Here is a 15,350-nt window from a genome sequence, read left to right as displayed (position 1 = left end):
GATGTAAAGCATATTCGAATGAGAATTTAAAAATAAAATCAAACATATAAAACATTTTCAAGCATGTAAAACCTCTAATTTCCTTTTTCACTCAATTGTAGTACTTCACATAGCTAATGTAATGTAAAACATATTACATTCCTGATTCTACGAGCCGGCTTTGTACCACGCCCCTCAAGGCAAGCCCAAACAAGTCCACGTTAGGTCTTAAATTCTTAGTTTTCACACAAAAAATAATGATTTTATAGTTTTATTTGCTTTTTAAGAAGACACTATTAGGATGAATGAATGAACAACATTACCAAATTGGGGGTTGGGCTTGTTTGGTAATGTTGTTCATTCATTCATCCTAATAAAATGTCTTCTTGAAAAGCAAATAAAACTATAAAATCATTATTTTTTGTGTGAAAACTAAGAATTTAAGACCTAACATGGACTTGTTTGGGCTTGCCTCGAGGGGCGTGGCATGGGGGTCCGGGGGCGGAGCCCCCAGCCCAGCCGTTATGTTCAAAAAAAAGCAAAAAAGTGCCAAATTTTCGAAAGGTACACGCCTGGGCTGAGGTGCAAGGCGCATCAGGCACACACCTAGGCGCACCAGGCGTACGCCTTTTGAAAGGGCTGCGCCTAGGACCTAGGCGAGGTGCATACCCTAAAATGTGCCTCGCCTGTGCGCCTAGGCGCGCCTTTTAAATCACTGGCCATAGTATCTAGGAGACAGCTTCTTTCAAGTTCTTTTGGCAATGGTAGTCTATCAGTAAGGCTGCAATTTCAAGAACACCCAATCTCCTACCTAGTAAACAACCTCTCGGTGATGCCTGTTATAATATGTTTTCATCTTCTGTTGGGCTTCCTGGATGTGCAGTTTGAGAGTTTGCAGGGTATCATCTTGTTCCAACAGTTGTGCTTCTACCTCTACTACTGGAGTGGAGCCCTTCTCATAAGGTCGAAGAGATGGGGGTTCCCACCCATATAGAACTTGAAAGGTGTGGTTCCAGCTGCTACATGATAGGATGTGTTGTGCCAATATTCAGCCCAGGCTAACCATTTCATCAACTGGGTAGGCTTTTCATTCACATAGCACCGGAGATATGTTTCAAGACACCGATTGACCACCTCAGTCTGTCCATCGGTTTGTGGGTAGTAGCTGGTTGAATGGTAGATGTTGACCCCTTGAGCCTTGAAATACTCTTCCCAGAACCTGCTCACGAAGGCTGGGTTACGGTCATTTACAATAGAGACCAGAGTATCATGCAATTTAGTCATTTGTTGGACATAAGCATGGGCCACTTGAGCTGTTGTGTATGAGTGGGCCAGGCCTATGAAGTGAGCATATTTGCTAAGCCTGTCCACAACCACCAAAGTTATTGACTTTCCCAAGGATTTAGGCAAGCCCATTATAAAATTCATGATCACATCATCCCACACCCGCTTTGGGATTGGTAGAGGTTGTAGGAGCCCTGCTAGAGCTTGCGTGGAGTATTTTTGTTGTTGGCAAACTGTACATCTAGCTACATACCCCTGAACATCCTTCTTCTAAAGGGATGAGATATCCATCGTATGGACGCCCGAATCTTGCGGAATAGAATGGGCAAATTTCAAAAATTTCTCTCCATCCTACTGGGAATCGTATTCCCTATTTTAGAAAAATCATATTTTTCAAGGATCAATCTTGAACCAAGAACCGAACCAGATCTGAACAAAAGCAGTAGGAGAGGGATATACCTGATACGGAGAAATAATATCTCCCAATGGAGGTGTTCACGCCCAAGGAAGGAACCAAAAACTGCTCCCACTGAAGATGGTGCAGTGCAGGATGGAGCAGAATCAGCAGCATTCTTCAAAAGAAACAGATCCTTCGCAAGTATCAATTGGACGGCACGTGAGCACTACTTCCAATCAGCCCTTTCACAAAGGACTGATATCAAGATCCAATCTTGATCACTCCCACTGAAAATAGGAGATCGAACTGGCAGATATGGCGGCGGCAGGAAAGAGACAACAAGAGAGATTTAGCGCAGTGATGCTGAATTCTCTCTTCTGTGATTTCAGCTCTGAAGAGGATATGAATATGAATATCTTCTAAAGGCTGCAGCCCCCTCCTCCTTTTATAAGCTTAAAGGGATCAGCTCCTAATCCCATTAGGAGTTGCTGATCCAAATCATATTTGGATCAGAATTCCCTTTAAGTGATAACGGTAAACCCTTATCTTATCTGCATATTAGATCAGCCCCCTCCTAATCCTATTAGGAGGTGTCCAAATCTGAATCTTAAGACCCAATCCTATCTGCTAATCTAATCTCAGAATTTGCCCCTCATTTAACTGATCAAATCAGCCTAGTTCGAAATGGGCTTTAGGCCCAATAAGGTTATCTTCTCTTTCAATCTTAATGGGTTGTGACTCAGGTTTGATGGGCCGGACCTGCTACTTCGAGGCAGCTCTACCTCCTGAACAAGATAAAGAAGGAAGAAAACTGGGAAAATATCTCTCTACACAAAACTATTGAGCCTGTTTGGTTTCTATCACTAGTACCTACTGTTGACTTCTCTTAATCTTCTAAGTTTTGAATCTCCTCACCGTATTTAATGTCCAAGTGACTTCTTCCATCTTCCCCTCAGAATCCTGCCCCTATCTGAAACAAATTCCCCCTCCAAAACCTCTCCCTTTTCCTTGTTATTTTCACTGCCTCCGTCTAACTTTTCCAACCCTTGATTTGAGAAGTTACTTGACTTGCCATCAACCACTATCAATTTTAATTTCGCTCTCACCATTCCTTTCCTCCACAGACTTGAAAGCTTCCTTCACAAATTCCTCCCCTCCTAGGAAAAATAGACCCAGAATTTTGCTCACTTCCACTTCATTATTCACAACTAGAATTTGGACAACCCGTTTTGATATAAAAACTGTAAAAGAAAGAAGAAAAGAAAGAGAAGAAAAGGCTTCAGCTAAGAAAGAGATAGAAGAGAGATAGAAGAGAATGGAGAAGTTCAGAATTAGGTCTGGCTGCCCCTTTCATTAGATTATATACTCATAAATAAAAGAGAGTACAAAGACAAGTATGCCCTTAGTAAGTCGGCTACTTATGAGAACTTAAAAAACATTCTTAACTTAAAACATAAACTAATGGGCCTAAGGCCCAATAACTCCCTAACTATGCTATGTAAACAAAAAACATGTTATATCAGCCCAAAACTTAACACTCCCCCTAAAGCTAGGAATAAATGTCACACATTCCCAACAAGCATAGATCATGCTCCAACTTGTTCCTTGCAACTCCTTTTGTAATAACATTTTCAAGCTGCAAGTCAAATACAACATATGGCAAGCAAACTTCTTCAAATGTCACATTTTCCCTTATAAAGTATCTATCCACTTCTATATGCTTCGTCCTATCATGCTGAACTAGGTTGTGGGCAATGTTAATTGCTGCCTGATTGTCACAATATAGCATCATAGGTTCTTCGGCCTCAACTCCAATCTCCCCTAACAAGGAACAAATCTAGAGGAGCTCTAAAACACCATGTGTCATGGCTTTGTATTCAGCTTCTGAAACACCATGTGTCATGGCTTTGTATTCAGCTTCTACACTTGACCTTGCCATAACTGTTTGTTTCTTACTCCTCCATGAAACTAAATTACCTCCAACAAGAGTACAAACTCCTGATGTAGATCTCCTATCATTTGGCCACCCTGCCCAATCAGCATCTGTGTAAGCCTCTAACTTCAACTGTCCATGGTTAGCAAACAATATGCCTCTACCTGGGTGTCCCTTCAAATAGGAAAGTATCCTGTCAATAGCTTCCTAATGCTGAACTCATGGGGCATGGATGTATTGACTTACCACACTCACTGTATAAGAGATGTCTGGTCGTGTCATACATATGTATAGCAACCACCACATTAACCTCTGATATCTTCCAACATCCTTTACGAGTTCACCTTCTAAAGCATTTATCCTATGGTCCTGATCAATAGGTGTATCAGTTGCCTTTGCCCCAAGCTTTCCTGTCTCCTGTAGTAGATCTAGAACATACTTCCTCTGTGAGATGAAGATCCCATGCTTGGACCTTGCCACTTCAACGCCCAAAAAGTACTTAAGCTCCCCAAGATCCTTAATCTCAAACTCTTTGTGCAAATTCTTCTTCAGGGTATCAATCTTACTCAAATCATTTCCTATAACTACAATGTCATCCACATACACTATCAAAACTGACACCAGTGACCCTCTCCTCTTCACAAAAAGAGTATGATCAGATTGAGTTTGAGTATAGCCAAATACAACCAATGAACTTCTAAACCTGTCAAACCAAGCTCTGGGTGATTGCTTTAAACCATATAGGGACTTCTTCAACCTACATACCTTTCCTTTTTACATATTATTGTAGAAGCCAGCTGGAAGGTCCATATACACCTCCTGCAAGTCCCCATTGAGAAAGGCATTCCTCCTACATAGTTGTCTTCCACTCAGGTTTGGAGAAAGCCTCACTAATACTCCTAGGTATAGACACAGAGTCAAGGGAGGAAAGGAAGGCCCAATAGGAAGGGGATAATCCACTATAGGAAAGATAGTGTAAAATGCAATGAGCAGTACGCTTCCTCTTCCCTTTTCCAAGGGCAATAAGGAGATCAAAGTCATCTGCAATGGCGTTAGGAGTAGGGGTAATAGATCAATAGGAACTAAACCATCAGGGGAACAAGAGGCAGACCCGGGTCTATGTGAATTGAACCTGGAATCTTCGATGAGCCGATAGGGAGTGACATGGACTCCTCTACTATAGAATCAACCTCCATGTATTGTCGTAGGCGTTGTCGTTAAAACACTAAGAAACAGGACGCAATAGAGGTGGCAAAGTGGGTAAGATAGGTAGGTCAGACACTGAAGTAGACAAAGGAGCTGAAACAGGAAGTGGTATAGATTGCTCACTTCCTTCTCCAAAACACTCCCCCTGAGAAGAACCCCTCGAGAAAAAAGGTGTGGACTCAAAAAAGGTGACACCCATAGTAACATACCAACTCCCGGAGACTGAATCATAACAGCAATACCCCTTCTGATTTACTACATACCCAAGGAAAACACACTTCTTTGCCTTAGGATCTAGCTTTGAGTAGTGAGAACCAAGAACATGGACAAAGCATACATATCCAAACACCCTTAGAGGAATATGGAATGTCTCCCCCTCAAGAAAAAGAAGGCTAAACAAAGTGCTATATCTAAGAACACGAGAAGGCACCCGATTAATCAAGAACACTATTGTAAGAACTGCATCACCCCAAAAACAAACTGGAACTATAGAGCTCAACATCATGCTTCTTGCTACTTCCACAATATGTTTGTTCTTCCTTTCAGCTACACCATTCTGTTGTAGAGTGTATGTACAACTACACTAATGGATAACCCCATGCTCCAATAGGTATGATGACAGGTTTTTTTCAAAGTATTCCATGGCATTGTCTGATCTAAATACTTTCATTCTTACCCCAAACTATGTCAACACCATCTGATGGAGTTGTTGAACCAAAGATGGCACCTCATCACGGGATCTCATCAAATATATCCAAAAGTACTGAGAATAATCATCCACAAACAGAATAAAATATCAATAGCCACCCATAGATGAAACATAGTATGGCCCCCATACATCAGTATGAACAATATCAAAAACAAAAGAATATTTTTTATTACTTGCTTTAAAGGAATGTCTAAAATGCTTTCCAAGTTAACAGCCCTCACACTCCAACAATTTGGTAAACAAAAAACGCAAAGAAGCAAAAGAAAAATGTCCTAACCGATTATGCCAAAGCATAATCTGACCCACTGACTTTGACTTGATGCTCCTGCTGGCATGATGACTCTGATGATTGAAAAGTGCATCAAGAAGATAGATTCCATTCACCTCACGACCACTCCCAATCGTCCTCTTTGATTCCAGATCCTACAAAACACAATGACCAGGGGAAAAAATCACAGAACAGTTCAAATTCTTTGTCAAGCTACTAACGGATAAAAGATTAGTGCTCAGTCAAGGAACATGATGGACAAAAGGTAGGGTAATGGTATCAGTTATCCTGACAGACCCTTTCCCAGTAATGGGAACATGTGATCCATCAATTGTGGAAACTTTACCTCTGCCAGAGCAAAGGTGGTATGAGGTGAAAATGGTGGAAATGTTGGCCATATGTTCTGAGGCTCCTGAGTCTATAATCCAGGGAGGTCCCCCTTTACCTGTAGTGGATACATAATTTGTAGTGGCATGTGAACTACCTGTGTGTGCAAATGAAGTAGAATGACTACCTACTGATCCACCTACACCTTGTTGTCCACTTGATAATGAGTTGGAACTAGCTATATCCTTCTGATTTAGGAACTGCCCATATCTCTCCAATTTGGCCCTCACTGCAGCCGTTGCAACAAACTCTAGAGAAGCTATAGTAGGTGGCCCTGATAAATCACTAGACATAGCCATATTCACATTTCCCTTCTTATTTCTAAGCCGACTCGATACAAGGCGTGGGTAAAGCTTCCAGCAAGTATCTCTAGTATGTTTGGGTTTCTTACAATAGTCACAGATCAAATCCCTTTTGTCCTCCTTCCTCCGTTCATTTCCACCCTTGTCCCCACTCGGCTTAGGCTTCATTGTGCTAAGTGCTAACCATAGTTGATTGCTTAAGGCCTAGGTTCCTTATCATCACATTCCTCCTACTCTCCTCTCCAGACATAAAGGCATATGCTTGAGAGAGAGTTACACTGTCTCGAAAAGAATATTTTGTCGTGCAATATCATACTCAAGGTTAAGTCCAACTAAAAACTCAAAAACCATATTCTTTTCTACCAGCTTTGAGTTGTTACATCTTTGCTACTTTCCCAAACCACAATCTCCAAATGATCTATCTCTTGCCATAAGGTTTTGAGGGCTGAAAAATAAATAGCAACAAACTTATTTTCCTTGCCTAGTAACAATTACCTAGTTTCTCAACTGATAGGCTCTAGCAACTTTTTCATCCTATGAATAGGTTTCTGCTACTCCATCCCAAATCTCCTTAGTTGTGTTAGCCCATAAAAAGTTCTTACTTATATGGGGCAACATGGAATTACACAGTCAGGTCATCACCATGTAGTTCTCCTGTACACATCGAGAATGGTTAGTTTCAGGTTTCTTTTCCTCATTGGTGACATACCCCAATTTCCCACGAGCACCAATGGTCATCTTTGCAGATTGTGACCATTCTAAGTAGTTTGTACCATCCAACTTGACTGTAGTGATGGTTCTGGCCCCGAAGAGGTCTCCAACACCTCATCCCCAGAATCTCATTTCTCTTGTAAATTTGTTTTCAACTCTCCGAATAGATTAGGAAATCAATTTGAGATGAAAAAGAAGGTATTTATCTTCTTTAGAAACCTTAAACACCCTCTTGGAATCTTAAAAGCCCCTCCCTCCAAGGATTCCTTTTTCCGTGGGAGCAGGAAAATAAAGAGAAGAGGTTGTCGCTCCCTCCAAGGACCTCCAAAAAGGTTGGGACTTGAACCGCCCCTTCAAAAACCCTCAAGGAACCCTAGAACGCCACTTCCTAGGTGAAAATTGAAAGTCCTAAAACAGGACTCTCCCCCTTTCTCTAGTTCTTCCTAATTTTGGTGTAAAACCCAAGACCAGCTACAAAGGATTGCAATTCCACCAAAAACTAGGCTTACCTGAAGTCTTCGATCAACCCTTTACCTTATCATGCAGTCGACCAATCTAGAGTTGCATGGTGGAGCAGCTCAAGAAATCTTTTAACTTGCTATGATACCAAGTAGAAAGATTTGGACAACCTATTTTGATATAAAGACTGTAAAAGAAAGAAGAAAAGAAAGAGAAGAAAAGGTTTTAGCTAAGAAAGAGAGAGAAGAGAGATAGAAGAGAATGGGAGAAGTTCAGAATTAGGTCTGGCCGCCCCTTTCATTAGATTATATACTCATAAATAAAAGAGAGTACAAAGACAAGTATGCCCTTAGTAAGTCGGCTACTTGTGAGAATTTAAAAAACACTCTTAACTTAAAACATAAACTAATGGGCCTAAGACCCAATAACTCCCTAACTATGCTATGTAAATAAAAAACATGTTATATCATCCCAAAACTCAACAAATGTCACAAGTAACCTCCACCTTATGCATCTCATCTATCAAAGGATCATCCTCACTTTCCTCCCCCGAGTCCAATTTCAATCCCCTCTCTCTGTTTTCTTCTAAGGGAAAAGTTCTCATCTTTTCCTTTTATATGTTCTTACATCATCTCAACTCTTGTTTCCTATTCCCTAACTTCCCCCTCCCTCATTCCCTTCTCCTCTCTCCCCTTCCTTTTTCTCCACTAAACCATTATCCCCTTTCCTCCCTCTGTCCCTTCTCACTTCTTCCTCTTCTCTTACTTCCTTTGCCCCTACGACCCCAATAGACTCAACTTCTTGATTGCTCTCCCCCTCTTCCCCAATTGGTTCCATCAAACTTCATCGGAATAATTTCCACTTTTTTAGCCATTTCAATCCAAAAATATAGTCCAGAGAGACAAATAACAGCACTGATATTTAATTGCCAAGTTTGTTAATCGCTACACTTGATCCAGAAACAATGTAAATGCTGAAATCAATATCCTAGCATCCAAACAAGGGAGTTTCTCAGAAGAAAAACCCTTGACAGCAAGGCCGAAGCAAGCACTACAGAGAAACAGCAGAAAAACTGGGCCAGAAGATATGTATAATCACCCAACTTCAGTTGTACAATCCACAGAAACGTTTCACCCTATAGAGGAATTGAAATCCTCCAAGAAAGTACCAGAACAGATCCAACTTGATAGTTCCTAGTGCTGACACTCCAAATCAGTAGTGTTCCAGGACTGTCAAATTGAAGAGAGGATTAAAAACACCCCAGAACTGATTTAGAACTTCAACAAAGCAGTTGAGGAGTAGGAATACCCTAGGGCGATACCAAATCTAGGGTCCAAGAAGAAGAGAAGACAGCTGAATAAACAAAGAGGTGATTCACCAACCTGGTGTGTGCAGGTTTTCAGAAACTGCCGTCCTAGAGAGGAGATCAGAACTCCAATACTTGTCCAATCTCAATGAAACTTTCTGAATACGTAAACTTGGTCTGGGTGACACAGCCAGTAAAATTTCACTTCAAACAGCTGCCTTTCCAGAGAGTTCTATTAGGTCTTCTCTTGCTGAAATCACAGAACAGAGTAACCCAGGGTTAGGGTTGACCAAAACAACCCTAGCTTCAGTCGATGAATCCAGAAACCATTAAACTTTGAGAAGTTAGTAAGTGAACATGTTGCACACACACTCTATAGAGCAACCTATTCTGATACCATGTCACACGAGCAATGCATACAAGAGAACACAGAAGTCAGGGGTGAAATACGAGTATTTACCAAAAAGCCCTTATGGAGCTAAAGAAGAAAATAAGAGATCTAATACAACAAGGACTACAGTAATATAACACATCATTGGGACTCTTCACAGTGATAACCCTATTTTCAGGACCATTAGGAATAGGGGACTCGGCAAGAGCAGAAATAACAGCCTCACTTCAAGGTCTGAAACTAGCAAAACAAGGGGGGTTTAAGAACTTGGAAATAGAAGATAATTCAAAATTAGTAATTTTCTGGATGGATGACAGCAATCCAGGTGTCAAGTGGGTCAAAAGAAATAAAGAGCTTAGCGAAGGATCTCGATGCAAGCTTCAAGTGGGTCAAGAGAACATCAAATGGGATGGCTGATACTTTGAAAAAACAAGGGGTACATAGGGATCAACTTTTCTAGGCAGAGTTGGGATAATCTTGTAACTTTTGAAAAGCTTTGCTTCTCATATGTCTAAAATTGATCTTTATCTGTACTACTTTTCTTCTGTATAATGAAATGAAATTCCACTGATTACAGATCAAAATAAATAAATAAGCACAAAATATATGATCGCTTAGTGGTTTGATGCTAACACATGTAACTGTGAGATCTCAAGTTCAAGTCTTTCCATTTGCATTTTAAAATATATGTGCCTTTAGTGACCCGGGCAGGTCATTGAAACAGTTCCACCAGGTTTTGACTGGTTCTTCCAGTTTTTCAAAAAAAAAAAGAAAATCAGGGCTTTAAAAAACTGAATTGCCTTCTGATTACCAGGTTGAACAGTCCAACCATCCAGTCTGGTCTGAGTCTTGAAACATGAACCTTTGCCCAAGCATTTGTGTTATTATAGTTGAGCTCAACCTCAAATGAAATAGAAAACAAATATCTTTGAAAACTTATGTGGGGTTTGTCTTGGTGTGGAGATGAATGTTGGATTTGTTTTACATTGGTTTGAGATGATACTTTTTTTTCTTGTTGGGTGATTTCTTATCACCTTATTGTACTCTTCTTTCTATATTAATATATTTTCATTTTTACGACCAATAAAATCATGGGGGATTTAAGATCATTCAAATGAGGGACTAATAAAGTGCACTAGAAAATACACTGAACTGATCAAAGAGTAATACCCGGAATTTTGCACATTGAAGGTTTGCACGAGAAAAGAAGGTATTTTTAAGGCATGCATAGCTGAAATCAACAAATGACAGATCCTGCAAATTCCAAAACAGCATGCATTAAAGCAGGATGTATTTTTTTGACGACAAGTCTGGTAGATAAAAGCCATGCAGAGCAAACATGATGAAAATGTGAAGAAAACAACTAACACAGAAGTTTAGTTTTACATTCCTTTTCCGCTGCTTTTTCTCATAATAAAATAATAAATCAACTTGGTAGATAACATTCAGATAAAGATTTCAAAAAATCATGATAGTAATTTACTAAGAAAAAGGAAACAAATCATTTTCAATGATCTTAAACAGAAGTAAAGAAGATACACTCAAATCTAGGCAACACTTGCAATCCAGTTTGCCATCCTACAAAAGTATGGGTTGTGTGAAGATAACCCCAAATTTTGCAAGATAGGTAGATAGCATAGCATATTTTCCAATAGTGGCTAATGGCTACAGAAAATACATGCACTAGCAACAAAATTTTAGTAGTAACAGGTTAATTATTTTGACATGTAACTGAAAAATGTCAAAACAGCTGGGATGTGAAATCATACCAACTTTGAAAGATCAAGTCCTGAAAGATTCACCCCTCGGAATCTGACTCTCTTAGACTGTATGCATTTGATTATATCTGTACGTGTCAATTCAGTTTTCAAGTCATCATCATCCTTCCTCCTATTCAAGACTGCATTGATCCCATCAACTAACCCCTGAAATTATGCATGCAAAACATTTCTGAATAGAGATGACAATACATAAACACATTAAACCAATTTAACTCATTTTTGTCAGATTTGTGTTTAGTGGAATTCCTCTTTGACATAAAATAAACAGAACATGAAATAAATTGCCATATCAGAAGGCTTTCATTCACTTACCTAACCAGCCTACTATTAGACAAATAAAATGGACTTCGGGAGTACTACAACCAAAGCACAAATAGGCTGTCAATCTATAATGGAATTTCACATTAGAAAGTTATTTAAGATTCTTTTTAGGTGAGTTTTTAAAATTCAAGGTTTTTCCTGAATTAGGATAATGAAGTCATAGTGTCTAAACAAATATATAAAAGATCAAGCAAAGCAATGCTAGGACATACTTTTTTTTTAAACAAAATTAGTTTCTCTCTTATGCATAAATAACTTTTGTTGCAAGAACTGCGAGTGATTGTTCAGATTTCAATTGATTTTTGCCATTGCAAGAATATTAACCAATATAGACTTAACTCTTCAGAAGTAATTTCTTAAGCTTCTAGTCTTCACCATCATCATCCAAGCCTTATTCCAACTATATGGAGTTGGCTAACACGAATCCTGTATCGTCATTACATTGTTTTTAATGCCATATCCACTGTCAAATTATTGGCACTTAAATAATTTCCTACTACTTCTACTCTAGCCCTGTAACTTGAGACAAATTTCTTATGTTGCTAGTATATTCAATTAATACTTCAAGACATTCTTGTACAGTTTTTAGATGCAGAGGATTTAAACATCTTCAAAAAAAACTAGGTCTTTACTTTCACATGCTGAAGAACAACTGCAAAAGAAAATTTCTAGCAACACCTCAAAACTGGAAGTAAGCTTGTTCTAGACTATCCAGATTCTTCAAGAAGCAAAAAATAATAAGCAATATTTAGTTAGCAATAAATGAACTCTAACAAATTACCCAAAATTATACAGTGAAGAATAAATCTGTTCTATCAAACTACAAGGAGTTAGGGTTTACAAGTAGCTGATAGTATTCTGCTTCTCGGAGAAGCTCTGGATATTGTGAGTCTTCAAGTGTGGGAACAACACCATCCCTCAACCAGTTTAGTATATGCCGAAAATGTTTCCCATCCCTATCAACAAAGACAAACCCCTGCAAGAATTCAGTATAATCAAAGAATAAAGGTTGATTCAAATACCTGAAAGAAGAGAATATACCATGCTAAACAAATATATGAAATGCAAAAGCATAAACTTTGGCGAATGAATTAACATAATAGATAAATTAGTTATGCAAGAGAATTATGTTAAACTATCAAACTTATCATTGTTCTGTAAAGGCTATTCAATTTATAATTATATAATTGCCATGACAGTGTACAATGTTTAAGATGGCAGTATTAGGTAATGCAATTTCCTCCAAAAATTTGCTAGAAGATATTTTCTGGTTTTTTTATTTTATTTGTCATTTTATGAGATAGTAGTGGGGATAGGAATTCTTGTATGTAGTCTATCTCTATAAAGGTAGTAAATAAATAAAGTTTGAATGAAGCTTGTTTTCTCTGCAACACTTGGAGTTTGTGCATTAAGGAGCCATCCTCTTTCTTTCTCTTAGTGGCAACAGCACTACTTGCCTCCCTCCCTCCCTTTTCTTAACTATTGCATCTGAAACCAACCTAGTACTGCATCTTGTAAATGGTATTCACTATTCAGTCTATGAGAAAGAAAGAAAAGATAGAGAGAAGAAGAGAAAGAAGATAGGAGAGAAAAGAACCAATCTCTTCCTCTGGCAGCCAGATGTATGTTTACTGATATAGGATACATTTAAATGATTGTCCTGCCCCGAATATGTATGGGACAGTAGCATTAAAATGGGGAGACTGTCAGACAATGTATGCTCTCAGGATCCAATAGGATATGTAAACTGCTTTTATTTTGAATAAAAGAATCGTTTCATGAACAATCGCATGTGTTATTTGGTTTTTTTTTTTGTGAATAGCCCTTGACCTGCATTTTAGGATTATGTTGATTACAAAAATAATGGAGACAAGCATATTCAGTATGTTGACTAAACTATTCCTGGCCAATGGTGAACTTGGGCAGTTAGTAGTTTCTTTCAACTGTTAGGGTGAGACCCAAAGCACACATCTAAATGTTTTCTTTAACCTATTGGAGAATACTTTGTACCAACCAAGTGACCAACCACAGCCATCTTTAATTATTTAGCAGCGGAAATTTAAATTTTAAAGAATCTTGGTTAAACCAAGATCACGTCCATCGTGGTGTATAAAACCCTAATTAAAAATAAATAAAAACTGCATACCTCCATGAGTCTATGTAGATTGATTTCCAAGAAAGGTGTGCAAAGAATTGCCTTGGTACTTTTTCTGCAGCCTTACAATTGTTTGGGCTCCAAGATAGTGCACACAAAGCAGCAGCAAATCAAAGCTCCTAAATCTTTTCTAGAGTTTGATCCAAGAGAGAAAGATGAAGAGGGAGAGTAAGGGGTGGCTCCAAGAATGTGCTAGCAATCTTATCTATGATTGGGGTTTAGTTTAGCAGGGAAAACACTCTCAAAAACCCTAGGGACGCCCCATGCACTCCTTTTATAGAGCTCAATCTTATCTCATAAGTTTCCTATAATTGCAATAAGGTCCCTCCACTAAGATCCCTCTCAATGAATGCACCCTTCCCTCATACTTCCAGATTTTGCCCCTTAATGTGTGTGACCTCTTAGGTTCGACACTATTAGGCAGTGGAAAATGATGTCAAACTCCTTTAGCATCCCAATGGAACTCCATAGGTCATGAGTGACACTTATCAGTATGTCATGACCACCCTAATAATTTGAATTTGGCAGATTGAACCTTTTTATCTACAATTAGCATGCAATAGGATTCTTCTATCACACAATGTCCTGAAAGAGCAAACAGTCATGATAAATTTGTCAAACCCTACTGGCCCAATCATATGTCTCACTGTATTGATGATGACTCATAAGGTGAAACTTGGAACTCTTTCCATAAATCATATTGCCTTGGCCAAGAATTAGTTGAGTCACATGAATCTTAGTTGCATAGGACATTCTCTCTCCTCATTGAGAGTGGCATTCCATTTTGTGCATTCACATTCCTCCATGTACAAGCCACCATAGCCGGCATGTGTATGCTTATATCCACTATCAAACTATGGAGGCCCATGCACAAGGTATCTATGATGCCTTAGGTCTAAAGATCATCTACACAACTGTGATGATTGAATCAGTTATTGACAAAAGATTCCATGTAGCTATTTATTAATGACTCAAGTTCAATAAACCTGTTCTCTAACAAGCACCCACATATTTGTTTCAGTGTCTCCACTAGTGACTTAAGATTCATCACCCAATAAAGGCAAGCAAAATATGTGCTAGTCTATCCGAATTATCAAAACCCTCTTGATAATCCTCCAACCAGGAACTATTTAAGTATCTTGTACCAAGATAAGCATATTGCAAAAATCCTTAATACATAAGAATACACTTTCTTGACATTGATACTTTGGATTATTCATGTAAGTTGTAACAAAAAGACATGAATGAAAAATGTTAGCCTAATGTTACCCTATTAGCCTAAGATCAAAAACCCAGAAACAGTAAACAATTTTAGACCCATTAGCCTTTGTAATGTTATTTACAAGCTAATAGCAAAAATTCTAGTAAACAGGATCAAACATCTTCGGGATAATGTCACATCCCCATTCCGAAGTGCCTTTGTGCCAAATAGACAAGTTAACGATAGCATTCTTTTGGCTCATTAGATGCCCCACACTATTGAGGAAAAAGAAGGGCAGAAAGGGCATCATGGCTTATAAAATTGATATGTAGAAAGCTTACGATAGATTGGAATAGGAATTTATAGAAGGGCAATTTCCTTAAACTACTCCTACTGTTTGCAAAATTGACTAACTGTACCCTTACTGTTTGACTATTGTCTAACACTACCCGTACTGTTTCTGACAATTGACTAGCTCTACCCCTACCGTTAGCATCCGTTAGTGCTCTGTCGCGATCTGTGCACATGTGACCCCATGTGACCTATAATTTTTTTTAAAA

The 15,350-nt window shown here is 38.8% G+C and overlaps 1 protein-coding gene across 10 annotated transcripts in view; it reads right to left on the bottom strand.

The window, feature by feature from the left end:
- FIP2 (potassium channel tetramerization domain-containing protein / pentapeptide repeat-containing protein) overlaps positions 1 to 15,350 on the bottom strand; it is a 95,857-nt gene that overhangs the window by 70,485 nt on the left and 10,022 nt on the right. For 7 of the 10 annotated variants that reach the window (XR_016077429.1, XR_016077430.1, XM_088889883.1 and 4 more), the window contains 4 exons: positions 12,276 to 12,410; positions 11,102 to 11,257; positions 10,503 to 10,586; positions 5,819 to 5,931 (listed from right to left, as the gene is read on the bottom strand). Coding sequence is in view for 8 of the 10 variants with exons in the window: in XM_088889883.1 (XP_088746009.1) it covers positions 5,819 to 5,931; positions 10,503 to 10,586; positions 11,102 to 11,257; positions 12,276 to 12,410 (488 nt within the window). In the remaining 2 variants the exon portion in view is untranslated. The remainder of the gene's footprint in view (positions 1 to 5,818; positions 5,932 to 10,502; positions 10,587 to 11,101; positions 11,258 to 12,275; positions 12,411 to 15,350) is intronic. The other 3 variants (XM_088889887.1, XM_088889885.1, XM_010245434.3) reach the window with 1 other exon arrangement.

This window comes from Nelumbo nucifera, chromosome 6 (assembly GCF_055504915.1).
Source record: "Nelumbo nucifera cultivar China Antique chromosome 6, China Antique-T2T, whole genome shotgun sequence".
NCBI lineage: Eukaryota > Viridiplantae > Streptophyta > Magnoliopsida > Proteales > Nelumbonaceae > Nelumbo > Nelumbo nucifera.
Note: the sequence above shows the minus strand (reverse complement) of the source record. Positions and strands in the feature narration are given on the sequence as shown.